The following is a 17,307-nucleotide window of genomic DNA, read 5'->3' on the forward strand; positions in this document are numbered from 1 at the left end:
TATATTTTTCTATTTTTTCTAATTTTTTAATATATTTTTAAAGTTTTTTAAAAATTTGTTATGTTTTTTTAATTTTTGTAATTTTTAATTATTATTATTTTTTTCTATTTTGTAAATTTTTTTATAATTTTTTATGTTTTTTTTAATAATTTTTATTTTTCTTTATATTTTTCTTTTTTACCACGTGTTCTCTTATTTGAAGTTATTTTGAGTAAAAAAATTTCGTTAACCTCATAATCATGAAAAACTTCAGTTTTCCGATTCCAAATTGCATGTCTCTTTGCTGACGTATCTGGCATAGAGCATTATTCGAAAATCATCGATTACCTAAATTAAATAAAATTTTCATTGATAATTTTAAATAGATAATTAAGATTATCAAGAATAACGCTCAACTAAACCCACTCTATTAATTACGAAATTATTTTGCTCCTTGTGTTTATTCATGGACGATAACACTCTTCGTCTATTATTATTTTGATAAGTTTTTTAAAGATATAAATAACCAGAATCGTCTTTGATTTTTTTAATCTAATTTTTAAATATTATTTTAAATTTTTTTGTCAGGATTTTTTTTTTCTAAAAATGGAAATCAAATAATTTCGAGTAAACATTCCATAGTCTGCCATGGCATAGACTTCGGACTTGACCGAAGTCCAATTTAAATTAACCGAAGCAAAATTAATCCACCAATCCGCTGTCACTTCATTGCTCGCCATTCACCATGTTTCCCCAATATATAGAAAACACGTGGACAAACAGAGAGGTTTCAAATTCCTCCTGACGCGATGATGACGTCGTCTCACTGTTGGGTTCCCACTTCTCGGTCGTTCCTGGCAGCGTCGAGCAGCGTCCTTCCACTCGACATGCTTTTCCAATCACAACCGTAGGATTCTGATCGGACGTCTAGGACGCGATGATTCGCTCATATTAGCCTATAAGGCAGGCGGCAGCAGCGCCCTGGCGTCTCCTGGCCAAGGAGAGCGATCCAACGCCGAACCAAAACCAATCCCACACCAACACAAACGCAGTAAGCTCGATCGCCTTCGCATCTCTTCTCTTCGCTCTATTCGTGTTCTTCCCGTCTCTAGGATGGATCGATTCATGTGCAATGTGTTGCTATCTCTTCTGTTTTGTCCTGTTGTTGTTTTGCCACTTAGGGTTGGCCCTCGCCGCTTCTCCCACTTCGCGTCGCTAGGGTTTTGCGATTATTCGGCAATTAGACGGTACTTTGATTGTTATTGGGTTTGTGCTATTTATTTTGAGCGATTTTGACTGGTTGCTTATGGATTTGGTTGTGATGCTGATTGAAAAATGTGAAAATGGGGGCGGGGCGCAGATCGGGGAGTCATGTCGGAGCGGCAGCAGTCGTCGGAGCCCGAGGAGCAGATTGACCTCGATGGGGATAACGACATCGAGGAGGAGGAGGACATGATGGATGAGGAGGACCCTTTGGAGGAGGAAAATGTGTACTCAAATGTCGGGGAGGAGTCCGGCGGGGAGGATGTTGAGGGACGTGGCTACGGAGTGGGCAGTGGCAATGATGAAGATGGAGATGGAGAAGCTGGTAGAACCGGAAGGCGTGAAAAAGTTTCAACTTTGGCAAGTGTTACTGATGATGCGCCAGAATCTATGCAAGGAGGTGTTGAAGAGGAAGAAGAAGCTGAGAAGCAAGTTGAAACTGAGGATGACGAGGAGAGTAGGAAGCGTGCTGAATTGCTCTCTCTTCCCCCTCATGGCTCAGAGGTTTTCATTGGTGGGCTGCCACGTGATGCCTCTGAGGAGGACCTTAGAGATCTCGCTGAACCATTTGGAGATATTTTTGAGGTAAAAAATCATACTTTTTTTTGTTTGTGCAAATGTGCTTATATCGCCTTGGATTGTAAATGTTTGTGATGGGTGTCAGGTAAGGATAATGAAGGACAAGGATACAAAAGAAAGTAAGGGTTTTGCTTTCATAATGTTTACAAACGGTGATGCAGCTCATAAAGCCATTGAAGGGATTCATGAGAAAGAATTCAAGGTAACATTGTCAGATTGTTGCATGGGAATCATTCTCCTGCTATACTATGATGTACATCTAAGTGTTTCTCATTTTACTTTCAGGGACGAAAACTGAGATGTTCCTTATCACAAGCTAAGCACAGATTATTTGTTGGAAATGTGCCTAAGAGCTTGACAGAAGAAGAGCTGAGGAATATCCTTGAGGAAAGTGGTCCAGGGGTTGAAAATGTTGAAATTTTTAAGGTTGGTTTCATTCTGTGAAATTAAGTCAGTGGCAATCTTTCAATCTCCTCATTTGCATTCCTTTTTTCATCTTGATGTTTCACAGGATCCACAAAATCCAACACGTAACCGAGGTTTCCTTTTTGTTGAGTACTACAACCATGCCTGTGCTGAATATGCAAGACAGAAAATGACGACTCCAAACTTTAAGTTGGATGGAACTAATCCCACTATCAGCTGGGCTGATCCTAAAAACTCAGCAGATTCCTCTGCTGCTTCTCAGGCAAGTTGCTTTCCCAGAGGAGTGCTTGACTTTTTGCTTCCTATGAGTGGTTCATTCATTTATAGACACCTTTAATTCATTCATATACCACACTTTCCGACTACTATATACTTGATTACTTCATCAGCAATGTGATAACTCATTTATATTCTCCTATTGGTGGTTGTCATTCAAGACTAACATATGGATCAGATGGATGTTGCCAATACCATTCTCTTTAGCTCTCTTTCTTGGACTTGTTTATGTTAAACAAGCTCCAGATCAGGTTATATTGTTCGGTAGGATTTAACTGTGTGTAAGCTTCTGGAGAAATCACAACTATAATTCAATTTTCATTAGACATGCTGCATTTAGAGTTATGGTACTGGCAGTTAGTGGATACTGATTTACTTGAGGAAGCATGCCATTTTACGCTTAAGGAAGTATACAACTGAACTAATCTATTTAAATGATTTAATTGAGGAGACTCAATTGATAAGGCGCAAACAAACTGATACTTCATAGATTCTCTATCATTTTTGCAGAAAGATGGTGATTGATTACTGTCTACTTGTTATCTATGTTTAATAGGAGAGTCAATATATGTTATTATTACCATAATTAGCATTTGAAAATGGAGTTGATGGTAAACCTAGAGTTAAAAAAGAATCACTAAATGATTGTATTGATGCATACTAATTTGGTGACTTGGTTTTATTCTTGACTGAAGTTCTACATTTGGACGAATATTGCACTTTTGTTGTAGGACTATTATCACTTGATTAGAAGTTTGACATATTTCTATTTTGGCTCATATGGGTATACCCTATGATTACAATGCAATTGGCTCCAATCATAGTCTCCTTTCCTTGAGTGCACTAAGCATACAGAGAGGAGCTGCCATTTCATTCATGACAAAATGTCGCGACACTTAATGCATGTAACCAACGACCAACTTGCCGATGCTTATTTTGTAAAATTATGCAACAAACTTGGCATGATTTGATATCTATGTTTCAACTTTAGGAGTGTTATATTGTTTCATTTCGTCCCCCACTGTGTAGTGGGTCTTCTCAAGAAAAGTGGCTTAGTTTTCCTCGTTCAACTGAAATATAGAGAGAGCTTAGATGACCTCGGTGTTGAATACCTTATTCAAGTGGATGTGTAATACTGATGAAAAATAATTGAACATCAGACATAGAAATAGCAAAGGGTTCTCCAAGTCAAGTAAAATAAGCCCCCAAATCCTAATAGCAATAGAGAATGGGAGATGGGATGACTAAAATCTCACAATTAAACTTATTAGTTCACAAGCAATAAAAAAAGGCAACTCTTTTGGTAAAAAAGCGCCATTGTCACTATGCATCCACAAAACTAAAATAAATGCTCAGTAATTAGACTTTGGTTTCTAATCATGATGGTTCTGGTAGATGAGTTGGTTTTCTACATATGCTAGTTACCATAAATCGGGCTTGATGGATGAATTAGGTAGCCCAAGTGAAGCGGATAGTCTGAGTGAGCCAAACAAGTTAAGTAGGATTAGTAAACTATGGGGGTTAAATAGATCAAACTGGATGAGTGTGTTAGGCAGATTGTGAGATGGGCCCTTAAACAAGTGGGATAAGGGTGGTGTTGGATGATGTGAGTGAATTGAGAAAGTTGGTGGAATATTTCTTATAGGTATATTTTACTATGTTTGCATCATGCATTCTATATCTTGTACATTCTTTACAACTTCTTTAGGGATTAGAATGAACAAAGCCTGTTCCATTTCCTAGGAATTTGTATTCAATTTGTTGGCAATTTCATTCCATCGACCTAACATGGGATAATGTTTTGGACATGAATGTTGGTTTGGATTATAGGGCAACAAGATTTTCATTTAATCATTGATTTTTTTGGAACAATGTATTTGGCGTTTATTTATGTTACCAATTCCCATTTTTATAAGTAATTCAAGAATAGGATAGAATTTCTAGATGGACTTAAAAAAGTCTATTCCGACTGGACGACATGCATGCAGCTCGGTAGCTGCAAATCTCATGGCTTTATGTGAGCTGCAGCAAGACTTGCCAGGCTTATCAGAGGCAAGGGAAGTGGAAGAAATTATTTGGACAGTTGTGACATTCGATGGACAATAAAGCTTGTGAGTGATAGTGATTGACATTCTGTTGCGTTTCTGTTTTGGCATGTCAAGAATCTGGATGTTCAATCTTAATTTTTTAATGGTCTGAATTATTGCTCAAATTTAATTTTGACACCATATGTTACTTACGAGAACCCGATAAGAAATAAGAAATAAAAAATAAGAACATTAGAGAGAAAGGGATATGTAATTGGGCGACCAATAAATACACCACAATTAGGTGAGTGAGCACATGACAAATACACATTAATCTAGGAAAAGGGATAAAAAAAACTTGGTTAGCAACGATAATACAAGATAAAGTTCATTTAAATATAGATGAGGATATAGTAAGGGATCAAGTTCAATGGCATAAAAAACATCCATATAATCTCATTTAGTGGGATAAAAACTTGGTTGTTATTATTGTACCGTAGATAGCAAGTTTGAATAACATGTGTTGATCTAGGTGGTAGGATTGCTCAGTCATTGCTCCCGATAGAGGGTTTGAAGGTTCATGTTTTTAGTGGATCAGATCCCAATCTTGTCTGTGATTGCCTATCTGTTTCCGTTTTCATGTACTTTTCTATTCGCGAGAAGCCTCTAGTATTGATAGCTGAACCACCAGGTAGTGGAACACATTGCAAGTATTTGAGTTGGACTGGATTTAAAATTTCAATGTTCATGTCGAGTCCAACATTCAGTTATTTTATTGGAAAATATGTATAATTTTACATATTTGATAAGTTGTTTCTGATTTAGTCGTTATACTTCCGATTACGATTCTTCACTAATGCTAATCATCCAGAAGCACCTTTTTTTTCAAGCACTACAATGATTGTTTAAATTGTTGCAGGTGAAGGCTATCTATGTGAAAAATTTGCCGGAGACTGTCACCTCTGAGCAGCTGAAGGAACTTTTTGAAAGTAATGGAGAGATCACAAAAGTCGTTTTGCCGCCAGCTAAAGCTGGGCAGAGCAAGAGGGACTTTGGATTCATTCATTTCGCAGAGAGGTCTAGTGCTCTAAAAGCCGTTAAAGGAACTGAAAAATATGAGATTGACGGTAACTACGTTACAATTTGATTTCCATGCTATCCAAATTGTCTACAAAATCAAAATTTCAAAATTAAACCCAAAACATAGTAATTTTTTTTTGCCGTCTCGTATCTTGCTATGCAGTTTCATATTTTCTTAGCCTTTCCTTTCTGCTTATTGTTAAACCAAAGGGCATACATTAGAGATCTCCCTTGCCAAGCCTCAGACAGACAAGAAAAATGATCACAGTTCGAAACCCGGACTTCTTCCGAATTTCCCGCCATACCCCCCTTATGGCTATCCAGGGTCTTATGGTGCTGGAGGATACGGTGCAGGAGGACTCGGTCAGGTTGGTTTTCGACACAGAGATTACAGTGTAAGCTGTTAAAAGCTTAGTTTTATGCTTTTGATTGATCAATTCTTTTGACTTGTTTAAACACAGCCAATGATATATGGCCGAGGACCAATGCCTGCCGGCATGAGAATGGTGCCAATGATGCTACCTGACGGTCGCCTTGGTTATGTCTTGTGAGTAGCACACTCGTATTAGCGAACTAAAACCATCTACTTTGGCCTCATTGTTTCAGTCACCCATACTTCGCATTTGCACCTTTCAGGCAACAGCCTGGCACACAGCCCCCTCCGCCGCCGCCACCTCGTCGTGGTGACCGCAGCAGTGGATCAAGCGATAGGGGAAGTCGGGACATAGATGGTAACCGCGGGCGCCGCTACCGCCCTTACTGAGAGTCAGCTAGGCAGTTGCTTTGCTATACTGTGTGTCCTAATACTTGTCTAGGGGTTTTGCATCTTGGTAGTCATCAATTTGACATTGTTGAATCATCAAATGGAGAAGAAATGAAGACTCTAATGATGGTTGTACTTAAACCTACATCATAATCAAGTACTTTATGGGGCCGTTTATGGTTCTAACTCAATTCAATTTTTTTAAAACTATTAGCAATGATTAATAAAATAAATCCCTATTAACCTCTAATTAATTGCAATATTCACCTCTACGTGAGACAAAATCACTAGTGTTATTCATGATGCATTTTTTGATTGATGTTTATTTGGACTCTTGAGGAAAAAAGTGTGGCACTTTAGGATATTTTTATTTCAACATTGTTGTAGCAAGTGCGGTATTACAGTTTCAATCATATCTGTTAGAATATGTAGCAGTTTTGATTATTGTTTAACTCCGATGAGTTTGCGGCAACTTGTGATTGCCTTGGGGAACCCTCGTGGCTGCAAGCAACCTCACAGAGGTTTTGTGGTGTTGTTGCGAGAGAGAGATTCGAGCAAAGTTGCGGGGGTTGATGAGGAAGGAAAGAAAAGTTCATCCCATTCAAGAAAGAACACGAAATGAGATTGGACTCGGCACTGTCTAGAAGTAAAGGAAATTGATTCAACTAATGATCTATCTAAATTCAAAAAGACATGGACGATTTTATTTCTCTTAAACTCAAATGTTAAATGAACACGTATCGCACGAGGGGGAAAGAATTTATAGATCATTTTATCTACTTTCAACTAGTGAGCGTGTCGAACACTGCTGTCCCTCGACTATGCCAACGATGTTAGCCATTCTGGAACTATCTTGTGTCGATTGCTCCAGAGTGCGATCACTCCTGAGGTGCCCTAACCTCTTGGACCCGTTCAAGAAAAAGCTCATGGTCCGGCCCAGCCCAAGCTTATAGTCTAACCCAACCCAACTCAGCAACGACGCAAGTCACGACTTACGCGACACCATTTGCAGTCCTGTAAAAAGGGTCTCTACTAATAAGCAGCTTCGCCGACGCCGTCGTCCCCAAATCCCTATAAATTGAATCGCGAAGGAACAAGACGCTCTCTCTGTTTCTCCCTCGCTTCGTCTCCCCCCAAATTCCTCCACCCCGCCGATCTCTTCACGTCCACTGCCTCCTCCTCCGATCGCCCTCGGATCCTCCCTCCGCAATGCCCGTTATCCCAGCGGGCGCAGATCGATCCAGGAATTAGGGTTTCCTCCCGGAACCCTAGAAATCGTTCTCGCCTCCGAGCGATTCCATTTCGGAGGGTCGTGGGTGAGAAGAATCTCACCTTTTTTACCTGTCTGACGCCATGGAGGCTCCCGTGGGCCTCAATGGAACCATTCCCGTGTCTGCCTCCCAGGCGGCGAGAAAGGAGTGGCGCGCCATGCCGGACCACTCTTATCGGAGCAATGGAGGCGAGGTGAGGCTTTTGAAGTTTTTTACCCCTTTCTTCTTGTTCTTTCTTGTCTGAAATGTGTTTGTTTACTGCTTCGCAGGAGAGAGAGCATCTTAATGTGAACCAATCAGCTGAGAGGACAATACATGAGGTGTGTATGTTCTGATAGGTTCTCTCTGATAAGTGAATCTCGTTTTTTCCCCACACTTTCAGTTAGGAAACGATTTTGGTGAAGACCTGACGTTTACGGATGACGTTTTGGTGATAAGGTGCAGGTTGGTTCGGGACGCCAGGACGTGGAATTCTGTTCACTTACGATTGATGTTGGTAGTCAAATAACTGACGCTATGTTGCAAAGGAAGCTGCAAGAGATCTCAAGGCTGAGAGAACAACTTCAGCAAATGGAGATTGAACTTGCTAGGACGATTGCTAGGTCTGAGGTGCTAGAAATGCAAAATACTTATGAAGTAAAGCTCAAGGAGCAGATTGACATCAACAACAATCTCAAGGCATCTAACACATGCACTTTACTCTTCCTCTATAAGAGGGTGGTTTGCTTGATTTATTAAAATTGCTGGTGTTTCTCTTTAATAATTGTTGTGGCTTTGGATTTCAGCTATTATTATTCACATGTGTTCTTGGCTACATATTTAAATACAAATATATTAACAATCTGATACAGTGCATATTATTTGTATTTGCCTTTAACACCCAGTTTTAAGTTTCCATCAAAGAATGGCTACTACGTCATTATTACCATGTGTACTTTAATTTCCTCTTATAATAATTGTTTATGACTGGTTTTAAAAAATAAAAAATCCCTAGTGAAAATGATATTTTGCCCTTTTTTCCACTTCAAAATTGTTGGTTTACCTGAATTTTTTTAGTTAAAGTTTTATGTTAGTGCCAAAATCTTTTGTATGCTACTTTAATATGTGATTCCATCTTTCTTGTTGTTTGCTCAACAGCTGAATTTTTGCTATTCTGACTTATAAGGTTAGTTTTGCACTCATCTTATCTTCTTCAATGCTTTGAATAGTGTTTTTGTTTGTCTACCTATATTTGCTCAAGGCTTTGACTTTGGTTCTTGATGTCTCTAAGCAAGTTAAATACCTATGTTGTTAAGTCTGTACATTCTCCATTCTTCTACTCTTGTGAGTTTATTTGCCGTTACTTCACTTGGATCGAATATTTGATTCATGTGACTTTTTCTCCTAATTCATCCTACTATTTGAACAGGAGCAACTTCGCGAAAGGGAAAAACGTTTACTTGAACTTGAGAGGAAAGTGGAAGAGAAAGAGAGGGAGCTACATACTATGAAAATTGACAGTGAAGCAGTTTGTTTCGCTTGCCTCTATTTTCTTTTGCTGTTTTAATTGGAAGCTTGAGTTTTATTTGAGGGTTTACATTTTTTGTTAGGCATGGGCTAAAGAAGATCTTCTTAGGGAGCAAAATAAAGAGTTAGCCAACTATAGGTATATGAGTTTCCTCTAAAATTTGTTAAATGCTCCAGATTTCGTTATTAGTTTTCCCTTGAAACTGTTATCTTGAATTAATCAGGTATCATTCCCTTTATCTTAATTTTGGAAATTCTATTTAGCCAATTCTAAGAGTATGTACTGGTCCCTCAAATTTAGTTTTGTATGTATATCTTGTGTCCCACAAATTACCCTAGTGCTATTCCCATCAGCCTTTTTTTTCTGTAAAATTTGTTAATATTGTTAGCACAAGTGTATCAAGAACATTTATACACTTTTGGTTCCCTTGTTGGAATGATTGATGACTATTTATACAGCAATCTGTTACTTTGTTTGGTAGCAGTATTGGGTGCATACTTTTGGTTCCCTTGTTGGAATGATTGATGACTATTTATACAGCAATCTGTTACTTTGTTTGGTAGCAGTATTGGGTGCATTCACTGTGCATTTGTTTCTTGAATATAGTAAACAGTAAGTTGGGGTTATGTTGAACGTTATGTTGCTTGCTTTATAATAAAACAATTATGCCAAGGGCTCATCCTGTTCTCTTTCATTAACTGTTTTTGTGTTTTATATGGAATTCTATTTTTATTTAGTTTACTGAATGATTTTGTGAATATTTAAAACAATTTTACTAGAGTGAAGCTTCATAAGCCTAATAGCGATTTTATGCAGAAGGGAGCGTGATAACTCTGAAGCTGAAAGAGCACAGCACCTGAGTCAAATTCATGATTTCCAAGAACTCATTCAAGATAAAGAGGGTCAAATCCTTGCATTGCAAGAGCAGGTTGCCCTGAAGCTTTCTTTATTTATATACTTTCATTTCAGAATGAGCTTCTTCTCCCTGTAGTTGAAACCTAAGCTGATGAACTCTTGCCTCTTGGGACCTTAAGTTTCATTTTAAGCATTAGTTAACATTTTGTCTTGTGGATCGTTTCTTAGAAATATTACTGATGTGGCAGTGGGATGAACTGATACCACTTGAGGCAACACAAGCAAAATCTGTCATAGAGAAAGAAGGAAAAATTTCATGAATCAAGAACAAATTACATGTAAACCAAAAACCCGATTCTCTTAAGATGTCTAACTCACCCTAAAAATTTATCTTTTTTTAAGAACTTATACAACTTTTCAAAACATAACAAACTTGTAAACAAATTTAAAACCTTAAAATTTTGAAATGAACCTTACAGTTTAGCCCCATATTTTGAACCACATCAACTACTTAATGTCATGAAGGGAAGCCTTGACGCAACGGTAAAGTTGTTGCTTTGTGACCAAAAGGTCACAAGTTCGAATCCTAAAAACAACCTCTTGCAAAAAGTAGGGTACGGCTGCGTACAATAGATCCTTCCCTGGACCCCATGCGGCGAGAGATTCGTGCAGTGGGTTGTCTGTTTTTTTTATCAACTACTTAATGTCATGTACATGCCAATTGATAATGATCTAGTGCCACCTACATTCTAGTTATTTGGTTTTTGGATAGGATGATCCATGCATTTCTTTTCTTTCTTATTTTTCAAGCAGGTGAACCTACTAATATATTCAAAGTTCACAATGGATTTCAAGGGTGACATTTATATGTGGATTTTGTGGAGCACTAAGTTTTTATGGATTTGATTAATTAATTGGTCATTGATCAATTTGAAAACAGTTAAATCTTGAGCTTCATTCGTTCATAGCATACTTAGAAATCAGGTTAAACTGTTTTGGTTATTAACTGTAATCTTCAAACTGGATGCCCAGCTAGTTGTGTTTAACCCTCAAAATTGATGCACAGAAGCTAGGTTTGATCTGATTGACTTTCTTAATGCATTTTCTGAAGTTTCAGTTCTTATGACTCTACTCTACTATTAATATTATTTATATTTCTACTGTATATCATTTATTATTATTATTTTTTAAAAAAATTGTGGTTCAACTACCCACATTTTGACCAGTAAGCCAGTGGCTTGAATGTATATTTGCTTATTTTTTGGTCACGATCAGATTAGGATGTTTCCATGCCACTCATTATCTTCTGTTTCTACCAAGTGCAACTCACTGGACTAAGAGCGAAGGGCTACATGTAAGAAATGCTCATTTACATGTTTCAACACCATCGGAAACTTGAAGCTTCGTTTTCAGATCTGTCAGTATGATAGTTTAAATGTATCATATAGATTGAAAAAGTTTGTAGAAATGCTCTTCTTGGTAAGCAGTGTTTTCTCCCTGCACTTTCTGGGAGCTTCTGGTTGACATTTTCTTGGTAAAACACAATCATTTCTCAGATATATGATTTGTACTTTTGTTGGTTTTGCTTGTTGCCTAGAGTTCTATGCATCAGTGGATGTACAATATTCTCATCTTCAGATATAATGCCTAGCGATATTTTTGGGAATCCAAAATTCTCTAAAGAAGCTGACATAACTTGTGTGATTGTATCAACCTATTAATACATTATGGATTTAAGCCTTAGTGGGAACAACATTGTTTGTTAGCTGATCTCACTGCAATTTTTTAAGCTTCTGAAGATGGGCTTCAATGGAATTCCGCAATGGATGTATCCAGCTTTATGGTAAAGATGCTAGATAGTCACTGTTATTGTAATCAAGAGAGTTATCTGGTTTGTGAAATTGGATTATCCCATAACATGAGAAAGGTGAGAACAGACACATAAATTAAGGCTATCTAAAAGCTCCTCTGAAGTTGCTGGAGGATTCCAATACAGATCAGACATATATTGTCCAGGAAAAACCACATACCTGCTTGAATATTTTTTGTTTGATCTAATTATTTGCTAGATATTTTGACAAAACTGTCTGGTTTGGACTGGATATGCTAACTGAAATTGATTATTGTTTTAATATTTTATTCACCTTTTGTAATCTAACACATTGATTTGAAGTTTTGTCTAGTTGTCTGCAGTCTCCAACTGTAGCATATCCTTTTGTTTCCTTATTCTAAACAAACTGATCATATTCTCTCAGCATCGAGTTGCACAAGAAACTATTCATTTCAAGGAGGAACAGTTGAGAGAGGCACACACATGGATTGCACGTGTTCAAGAAATGGATGCTCTGCAGTCATCCACCAACCAGTCCTTGCAAGTTGAGCTACGAGAACGTATTGAGCACGTTAACCAATATTGGATCAGTATTCAACGGCAGGTTAGATTGTTAATGCTTTGTAATTTCAATGACAAAAGAAATTGAAAACATAACCCTTTTTGTTTGTGATAAATTTATGATAGATTATTATATTCAACTTGCAAGATGGTTGTAGCCAATCCCCTATTAATTTGAACTCACAATTTTTTTGTATTGTCTGTTATTATATTTCTGTTTAATTTTTCGATACTTTGCTAGTTTCTTGAAATGGAACACCATCATATGCAAGCTATACAACAACTTCAGCTGGAGTTGGCTGAAGCAAGGGGAAATAATGGGAAACATAAAGATGGGTCACAAGTTGCCCGGGAGAACTCAGTGGATTCATCTAATTCTAATGCAAGCCAGATTAATGTGATAGATGGTGGAAAATCAAACGCTCAGCTGGGTTTCTCATCTAATGGAAGTGTAGATGGGACTTCAGCCTATGTTTCAACTTCCAATCCCTCTTCTAAGGTAAGAAAAGGTGTTAGTTTTCTAATTTTTTGCTTTTCATGCTAGAATCAAACAGTTATGATCTCTTCAGATATGGAAGGTTGGTGACTTCAGTCTTATATCTGTTATGTGTTGGAAGACAAAAGTACTTTTTGATTGCTGTTGGAATTTACTCTGAATTATATTAACTCAATCCATATAATTGTCAAAGAGTCTCAGAGAATAATTAAGTTGGATGAATTTCAATTTTTTGTAAGAACTTTTGATATCTTGAATATAATTTACAACAGCAAGACACTGATGAAGATATCATTAATACATTAAAATGTGAATAGTTGAAAGGGAAGTGAGTTTTGTTTGATGATGTTTTATCATTTAGCTTAAGTGAAATATTGATCAGATTATGACATTCAAGAATCCAACTTAAATCTTCTCACTTAGATATGATGTTTTCTAATTGTTATAAGATATTGCATTCTCCTGCAGTATACATATTTAATAAATTCCTAACCTGAGCTTATTTATTTATTTTCCTTGCAAATTAAATATAAATATCTATACCATGCACGATTAGAGTTTGCATTTCTAAATTTCTTCCTTTTAGCAGCCTGAGCATGTTCCTGATGTTCCTCTAGTACCCTCCACCCTAATGGGAATGAATAGCTTCATTCCTCCAGGACAGATAGCTTCGCTGCATCCCTACATGTTGAATCCACTGAGTGTTCCTCACCCAGCAACATCCACCAATTTGCACATTCCCCAATCTCACATGGATCCTTATCAATCAATTCCTATAATTCCAAATCATCAACAATGGCAAAATCAGCGAGTACTGGTACTGTAGACTTTCTGGCTTTTTGGTTGACTAGTGCCTATTATGTTTCAATTTTTTTAAAAAATTTTCCCCCCTTTCTTTAGGCCCTCTCGGATGTCTCTCAGATACCTAATGAGAGCAAGCATCCGTTAACTCAAACACAGCATGGTCTTTTAGGATCAGATACCCATTATAGCTTCAATCTACCTGGTGAATTAGGGGCAGTCCACCAGGAGCATCTTAGCAGCCACGGCGACAAACAAGTGCCTAGCCATTCAGGCAATGGTTCAAGCGAAGAAGTACAGGTTAAGAAATATTAACTATTATCCTGTAATTCTCTTTATGATGAATGTTAGACTTATGCTAGCTTCTGGGTTCCAGGTGCTCAGATCTAATATTAAACAGTCCTCAGTTACCCAACAATCTCAAGGTACACTTGATGCACCTTCGCATTTGGATTCTGCTAGCGAATACTACCCATCAGATAAGAAGACAGAAATCAAGGTTTGTGTCACTTTATACCCTGAATGTGGCTGCTTATCTTTGATAAACCTGATTCCCTCGTTGAAAAGTATAATAGGCATAATGTCCTCATTGAAAAGTATAATAAATCAATCTACAACCATATTTCTTATGCGTATTTCTTCCTTGGTTTCCAGGCTGAGGACGTTTTACCATCAGAGAACAAATCACTGGAGGAAGGGCTAAAATCTGGACAGGAGTGGCCTGCTTCAAGTGTCACAATATCAACTAGACAAATCTCTGTCAGTTCAAATGGTACTGCAGAGTCAACTATCTTTGCTCCACCGGTTTCAAATACTTTAATGCCTAGTAACCCACCGTTAGAGCCCAAACTTCTTGATGAACGATCACTGTTAGTTTGCATTGTTCGTGCAATTCCTGCTGGATCAGATGGAAAAATCAGAATCAGTACAACAGTGAGTTACATTTGACCCATATTTTACCCTTCAAATTAATCTTACCATCTTTTTTTGTTTAGCTACCAAACAGACTTGGCAAAATGCTTGCACCTCTGCATTGGCATGATTACAAGAAGTGTTATGGAAAGCTTGATGAATTTCTTGCTCATCACCCTGAGGTAAGCTTTACTCCTTGGTGCTTATTTTGTACTCGGAGCTCATGTTAATTGCGTTTTATTGTTGCAATTTCAGTTATTTGTTATTGAAGGGGATTTTATCCACCTCCGTGAAGGAGCACAACAAATCATATCTGCAACTGCAGCTTTTGCGAAAGTTGCTGCTGCTGCTTCGGCATCTTCTGCTCCTTACACATCTCTGTTGTCTTCTGTTGCCGTCACTCCAGTTGCCCAAGTCAATCGTCAAAAAGTGACACAATCAATTGAATCAAAAGCTGCAATCTCTGTGCCCTTGGCAGATGCCGTGGCCATGGCCAATGCAGGAGTCCAAAGTGACACACCCACTCAGATTTTAACAAGACAGGATCCCCGACCAAATGACGCCAGATCTAATCTTATTCAGGGCCTATCCAATGTAACAATATCTAATAAGTTAAAGAACGTCCAAGAAGCTAATGCCTTGCCTTCTGGAGCCAAACTTGGCAATGTATTTGTGCACTCTGCGGTTGGAAATACATCAAATCTCGATAGAACCAATTTATCTTGGCAAAACAAAGGGACTGGCAATGGAAGACACAGCTTGGGAGGGAAGCAGCTGGGAAGGTACCATTAATATTTAGCTTAGATGAATCTAACTGTGCATTGCTTCTTGTCAATCACGTTGTGTCTAATGCTTCTGACTATTGATATTGTATCAGGTCCTCTGGGTCCAACATGATCTCCCGGCGATAGTAAGTCCAATTTGTCGTATTTTTCTCAGTATCATCACAAAGGTCCATGTAGTTGCTATCACAAATCCACAACCTTCATGTAGAGTTAGTTCTATTGAACATTGTAATGAGAATTTTGACATGATCAAGAAAAACAAAGTTCGTTATTGGATTCATTACCCAAATATTAATATGCTTTTTTTTTGTTTAATTGAAGGAACTACTGGTGAGATGGAAAAGCTGCCCAACAAGACTCTGAAGATTGTTCTCTGATTAAAGTTGTGGAGATCTTTTCATGGATTTGATAAAAGGTTGTCATTTTTTATTCCCATTCACGTAAATTTTTGCTGAGTTCTCTGTACTCAGATTCATGTTTCAAACTGGAAAGCAAGAGGAAAGAGAAAAGAAAAAAAAAAAAATCATGCAACTATTACTAATACTCGATCTGCTTCTTGAACCTTGATAGATTGGCATTTGACCTCTTTGTCAAGTTCAGCCTTTTCGACGATTCTGTAATTTACTCGACTTTATACTAGAATATGTTGAGAAATGATTCGAGTATTTTTTTTTAATCCTAATGTTTGTTTATTTGTTCCATGCTTGGATTTAGTATGAGCAAGTGTTTCATTATTGATGAATCTTCACACACGTTATCATTGCAATTGAGTATTATTCCTTGTGGTTGTGAGTGTTGCTGGAACTGGAGGTCCATCCCCATGAACTCGGTAGAAGTTGTGGTTCAGACTGGTGTTGGGTGGCAAATGTTGCCGGAAATCAGATGACAAGTTGGCCGTGAGGTGATCAGCAAGCAGGAAGGAACCATAATATAAATGATCTGGATGTTGTCTCCCACAAATTCTGTCGAAGTTGTGGTTGAGACTGATATCGGGTGATGAATCAAAGAGTTGGATGTGGATTAGAGTTGAACACGATGCCCTCTCCCACAAACTCGGACGAAGTTGTAGTTGAGACTGATGTTGGGCCAGCAGATGATGTACCCAGGACTCAGATGGTAAGCAGGGCATGAGGAATCATCCTCTTCAACCAGATTAGAGGATCAGAGTATGTGGTGAGCACTGGTTTGAACATGTGTAGGGTTGCGTGGTTGAGTAAGACTCGATTAGAAGCAGGGTAGGGTTCCCGTGGTGAACTAGCAAGGAGAAGTGAATTTGTTAAATGGATGAGCTTTGCCTTGAGTATAAATTGGAAAAATGTGAATGAAAATATGACTTATGAGTTATTAGTTTCACATGGGAAGTGTGGCATTATGGTTGATTGATAATGCAGAGGAGGTGTGAATCCATAGCTTGGATTATTAGCCAAGCGCGCGTCACATGTTACGTGCTCAAAATGTGCAAGCTAAGCCCATGTTGCTTAGCCAAGCGCGCGTCACATGTTACGTGCTCAAATGTGGCCTATCTTGCATGCTTCTTCTTACTCCACGTGTACGTAATCCATGGGTCTTTGTTGCAAGCAAAATACGTTCTTGCTTTGAAATGCACAGCCAGGTGTCATGTGTCTCAGCATGAACATGACACAAGTTTTGCTCGTTTGCCACATGCTCATGCATGGGCTCGCCACCTGCTTGCATGAGCCTGCAACATGCTTTGTATGAGTTTGCCACCACTGCATCCATTGCCACATGCCGTTACATGTCGGTTAAGACATTTCTATAAATATGAGGATTGTCGTTGCATGTGGGTTAAGACATTTCTATAAATACAAGGATGTGATCATGTTTAGAGAGTGAATTCTGAGAAGAATTCGAACACAGCATAGAGCAAAAGAGCG

General features: G+C 38.1%; 2 protein-coding genes across 5 annotated transcripts; both read left to right on the forward strand.

Annotated features, from left to right (window-relative positions):
• Window positions 1-964: 964 nt before the first annotated feature.
• On the forward strand, window positions 965-6,584 carry LOC121971357 (heterogeneous nuclear ribonucleoprotein Q-like). The gene is made up of 10 exons (XM_042522588.1): window positions 965-1,030; window positions 1,161-1,226; window positions 1,340-1,827; window positions 1,907-2,023; window positions 2,107-2,247; window positions 2,333-2,509; window positions 5,470-5,677; window positions 5,841-5,998; window positions 6,092-6,177; window positions 6,267-6,584. Exons 3-10 carry the CDS (start codon window positions 1,351-1,353, stop codon window positions 6,391-6,393), a joined length of 1,491 nt encoding a protein of 496 aa, XP_042378522.1. The 5' UTR covers window positions 965-1,030; window positions 1,161-1,226; window positions 1,340-1,350; the 3' UTR covers window positions 6,394-6,584.
• An 860-nt stretch (window positions 6,585-7,444) lies between these two features.
• LOC121971359 (stress response protein NST1-like) lies at window positions 7,445-16,088 on the forward strand. Of its 4 annotated transcripts, none has more exons than XM_042522591.1 (16): window positions 7,445-7,857; window positions 7,934-7,984; window positions 8,103-8,342; window positions 9,073-9,171; window positions 9,254-9,309; window positions 9,991-10,099; window positions 12,282-12,461; window positions 12,660-12,917; window positions 13,501-13,731; window positions 13,815-14,015; window positions 14,092-14,214; window positions 14,370-14,648; window positions 14,711-14,809; window positions 14,883-15,409; window positions 15,505-15,537; window positions 15,734-16,088. In XM_042522591.1, coding segments are annotated over exons 1-16 (2,598 nt in total). In that variant the 5' UTR covers window positions 7,445-7,746; the 3' UTR covers window positions 15,735-16,088. The 4 variants fall into 4 exon arrangements, with proteins under 4 accessions (XP_042378525.1, XP_042378523.1, XP_042378524.1 ...); XM_042522589.1 differs by having other exon boundaries at window positions 7,446-7,857; window positions 9,988-10,099; XM_042522590.1 differs by having other exon boundaries at window positions 7,447-7,857; window positions 9,988-10,099; window positions 13,504-13,731.
• The last annotated feature ends 1,219 nt before the right edge of the window (window positions 16,089-17,307 follow it).

This window comes from Zingiber officinale, chromosome 4A (assembly GCF_018446385.1).
Source record: "Zingiber officinale cultivar Zhangliang chromosome 4A, Zo_v1.1, whole genome shotgun sequence".
In the NCBI taxonomy this organism is placed as follows: Eukaryota; Viridiplantae; Streptophyta; class Magnoliopsida; order Zingiberales; family Zingiberaceae; genus Zingiber; species Zingiber officinale.

Excerpts from the sequence above, each read along its gene's own strand:
- LOC121971359 (XM_042522589.1), top strand. The coding sequence starts at position 7,747 with ATGGAGGCTCCCGTGGGCCTCAATGGAACCATTCCCGTGTCTGCCTCC. Across the intron at positions 9,172-9,253 it reads TGAAAATTGACAGTGAAGCA|GCATGGGCTAAAGAAGATCT; the intron begins GTTTGTTTCGCT and ends ATTTTTTGTTAG. Across the intron at positions 9,310-9,987 it reads AAAGAGTTAGCCAACTATAG|AAGGGAGCGTGATAACTCTG; the intron begins GTATATGAGTTT and ends GATTTTATGCAG.
- LOC121971357 (XM_042522588.1), top strand. The coding sequence starts at position 1,351 with ATGTCGGAGCGGCAGCAGTCGTCGGAGCCCGAGGAGCAGATTGACCTC. Across the intron at positions 2,024-2,106 it reads TTCATGAGAAAGAATTCAAG|GGACGAAAACTGAGATGTTC; the intron begins GTAACATTGTCA and ends TTTTACTTTCAG. Across the intron at positions 5,999-6,091 it reads GTGCAGGAGGACTCGGTCAG|CCAATGATATATGGCCGAGG; the intron begins GTTGGTTTTCGA and ends GTTTAAACACAG.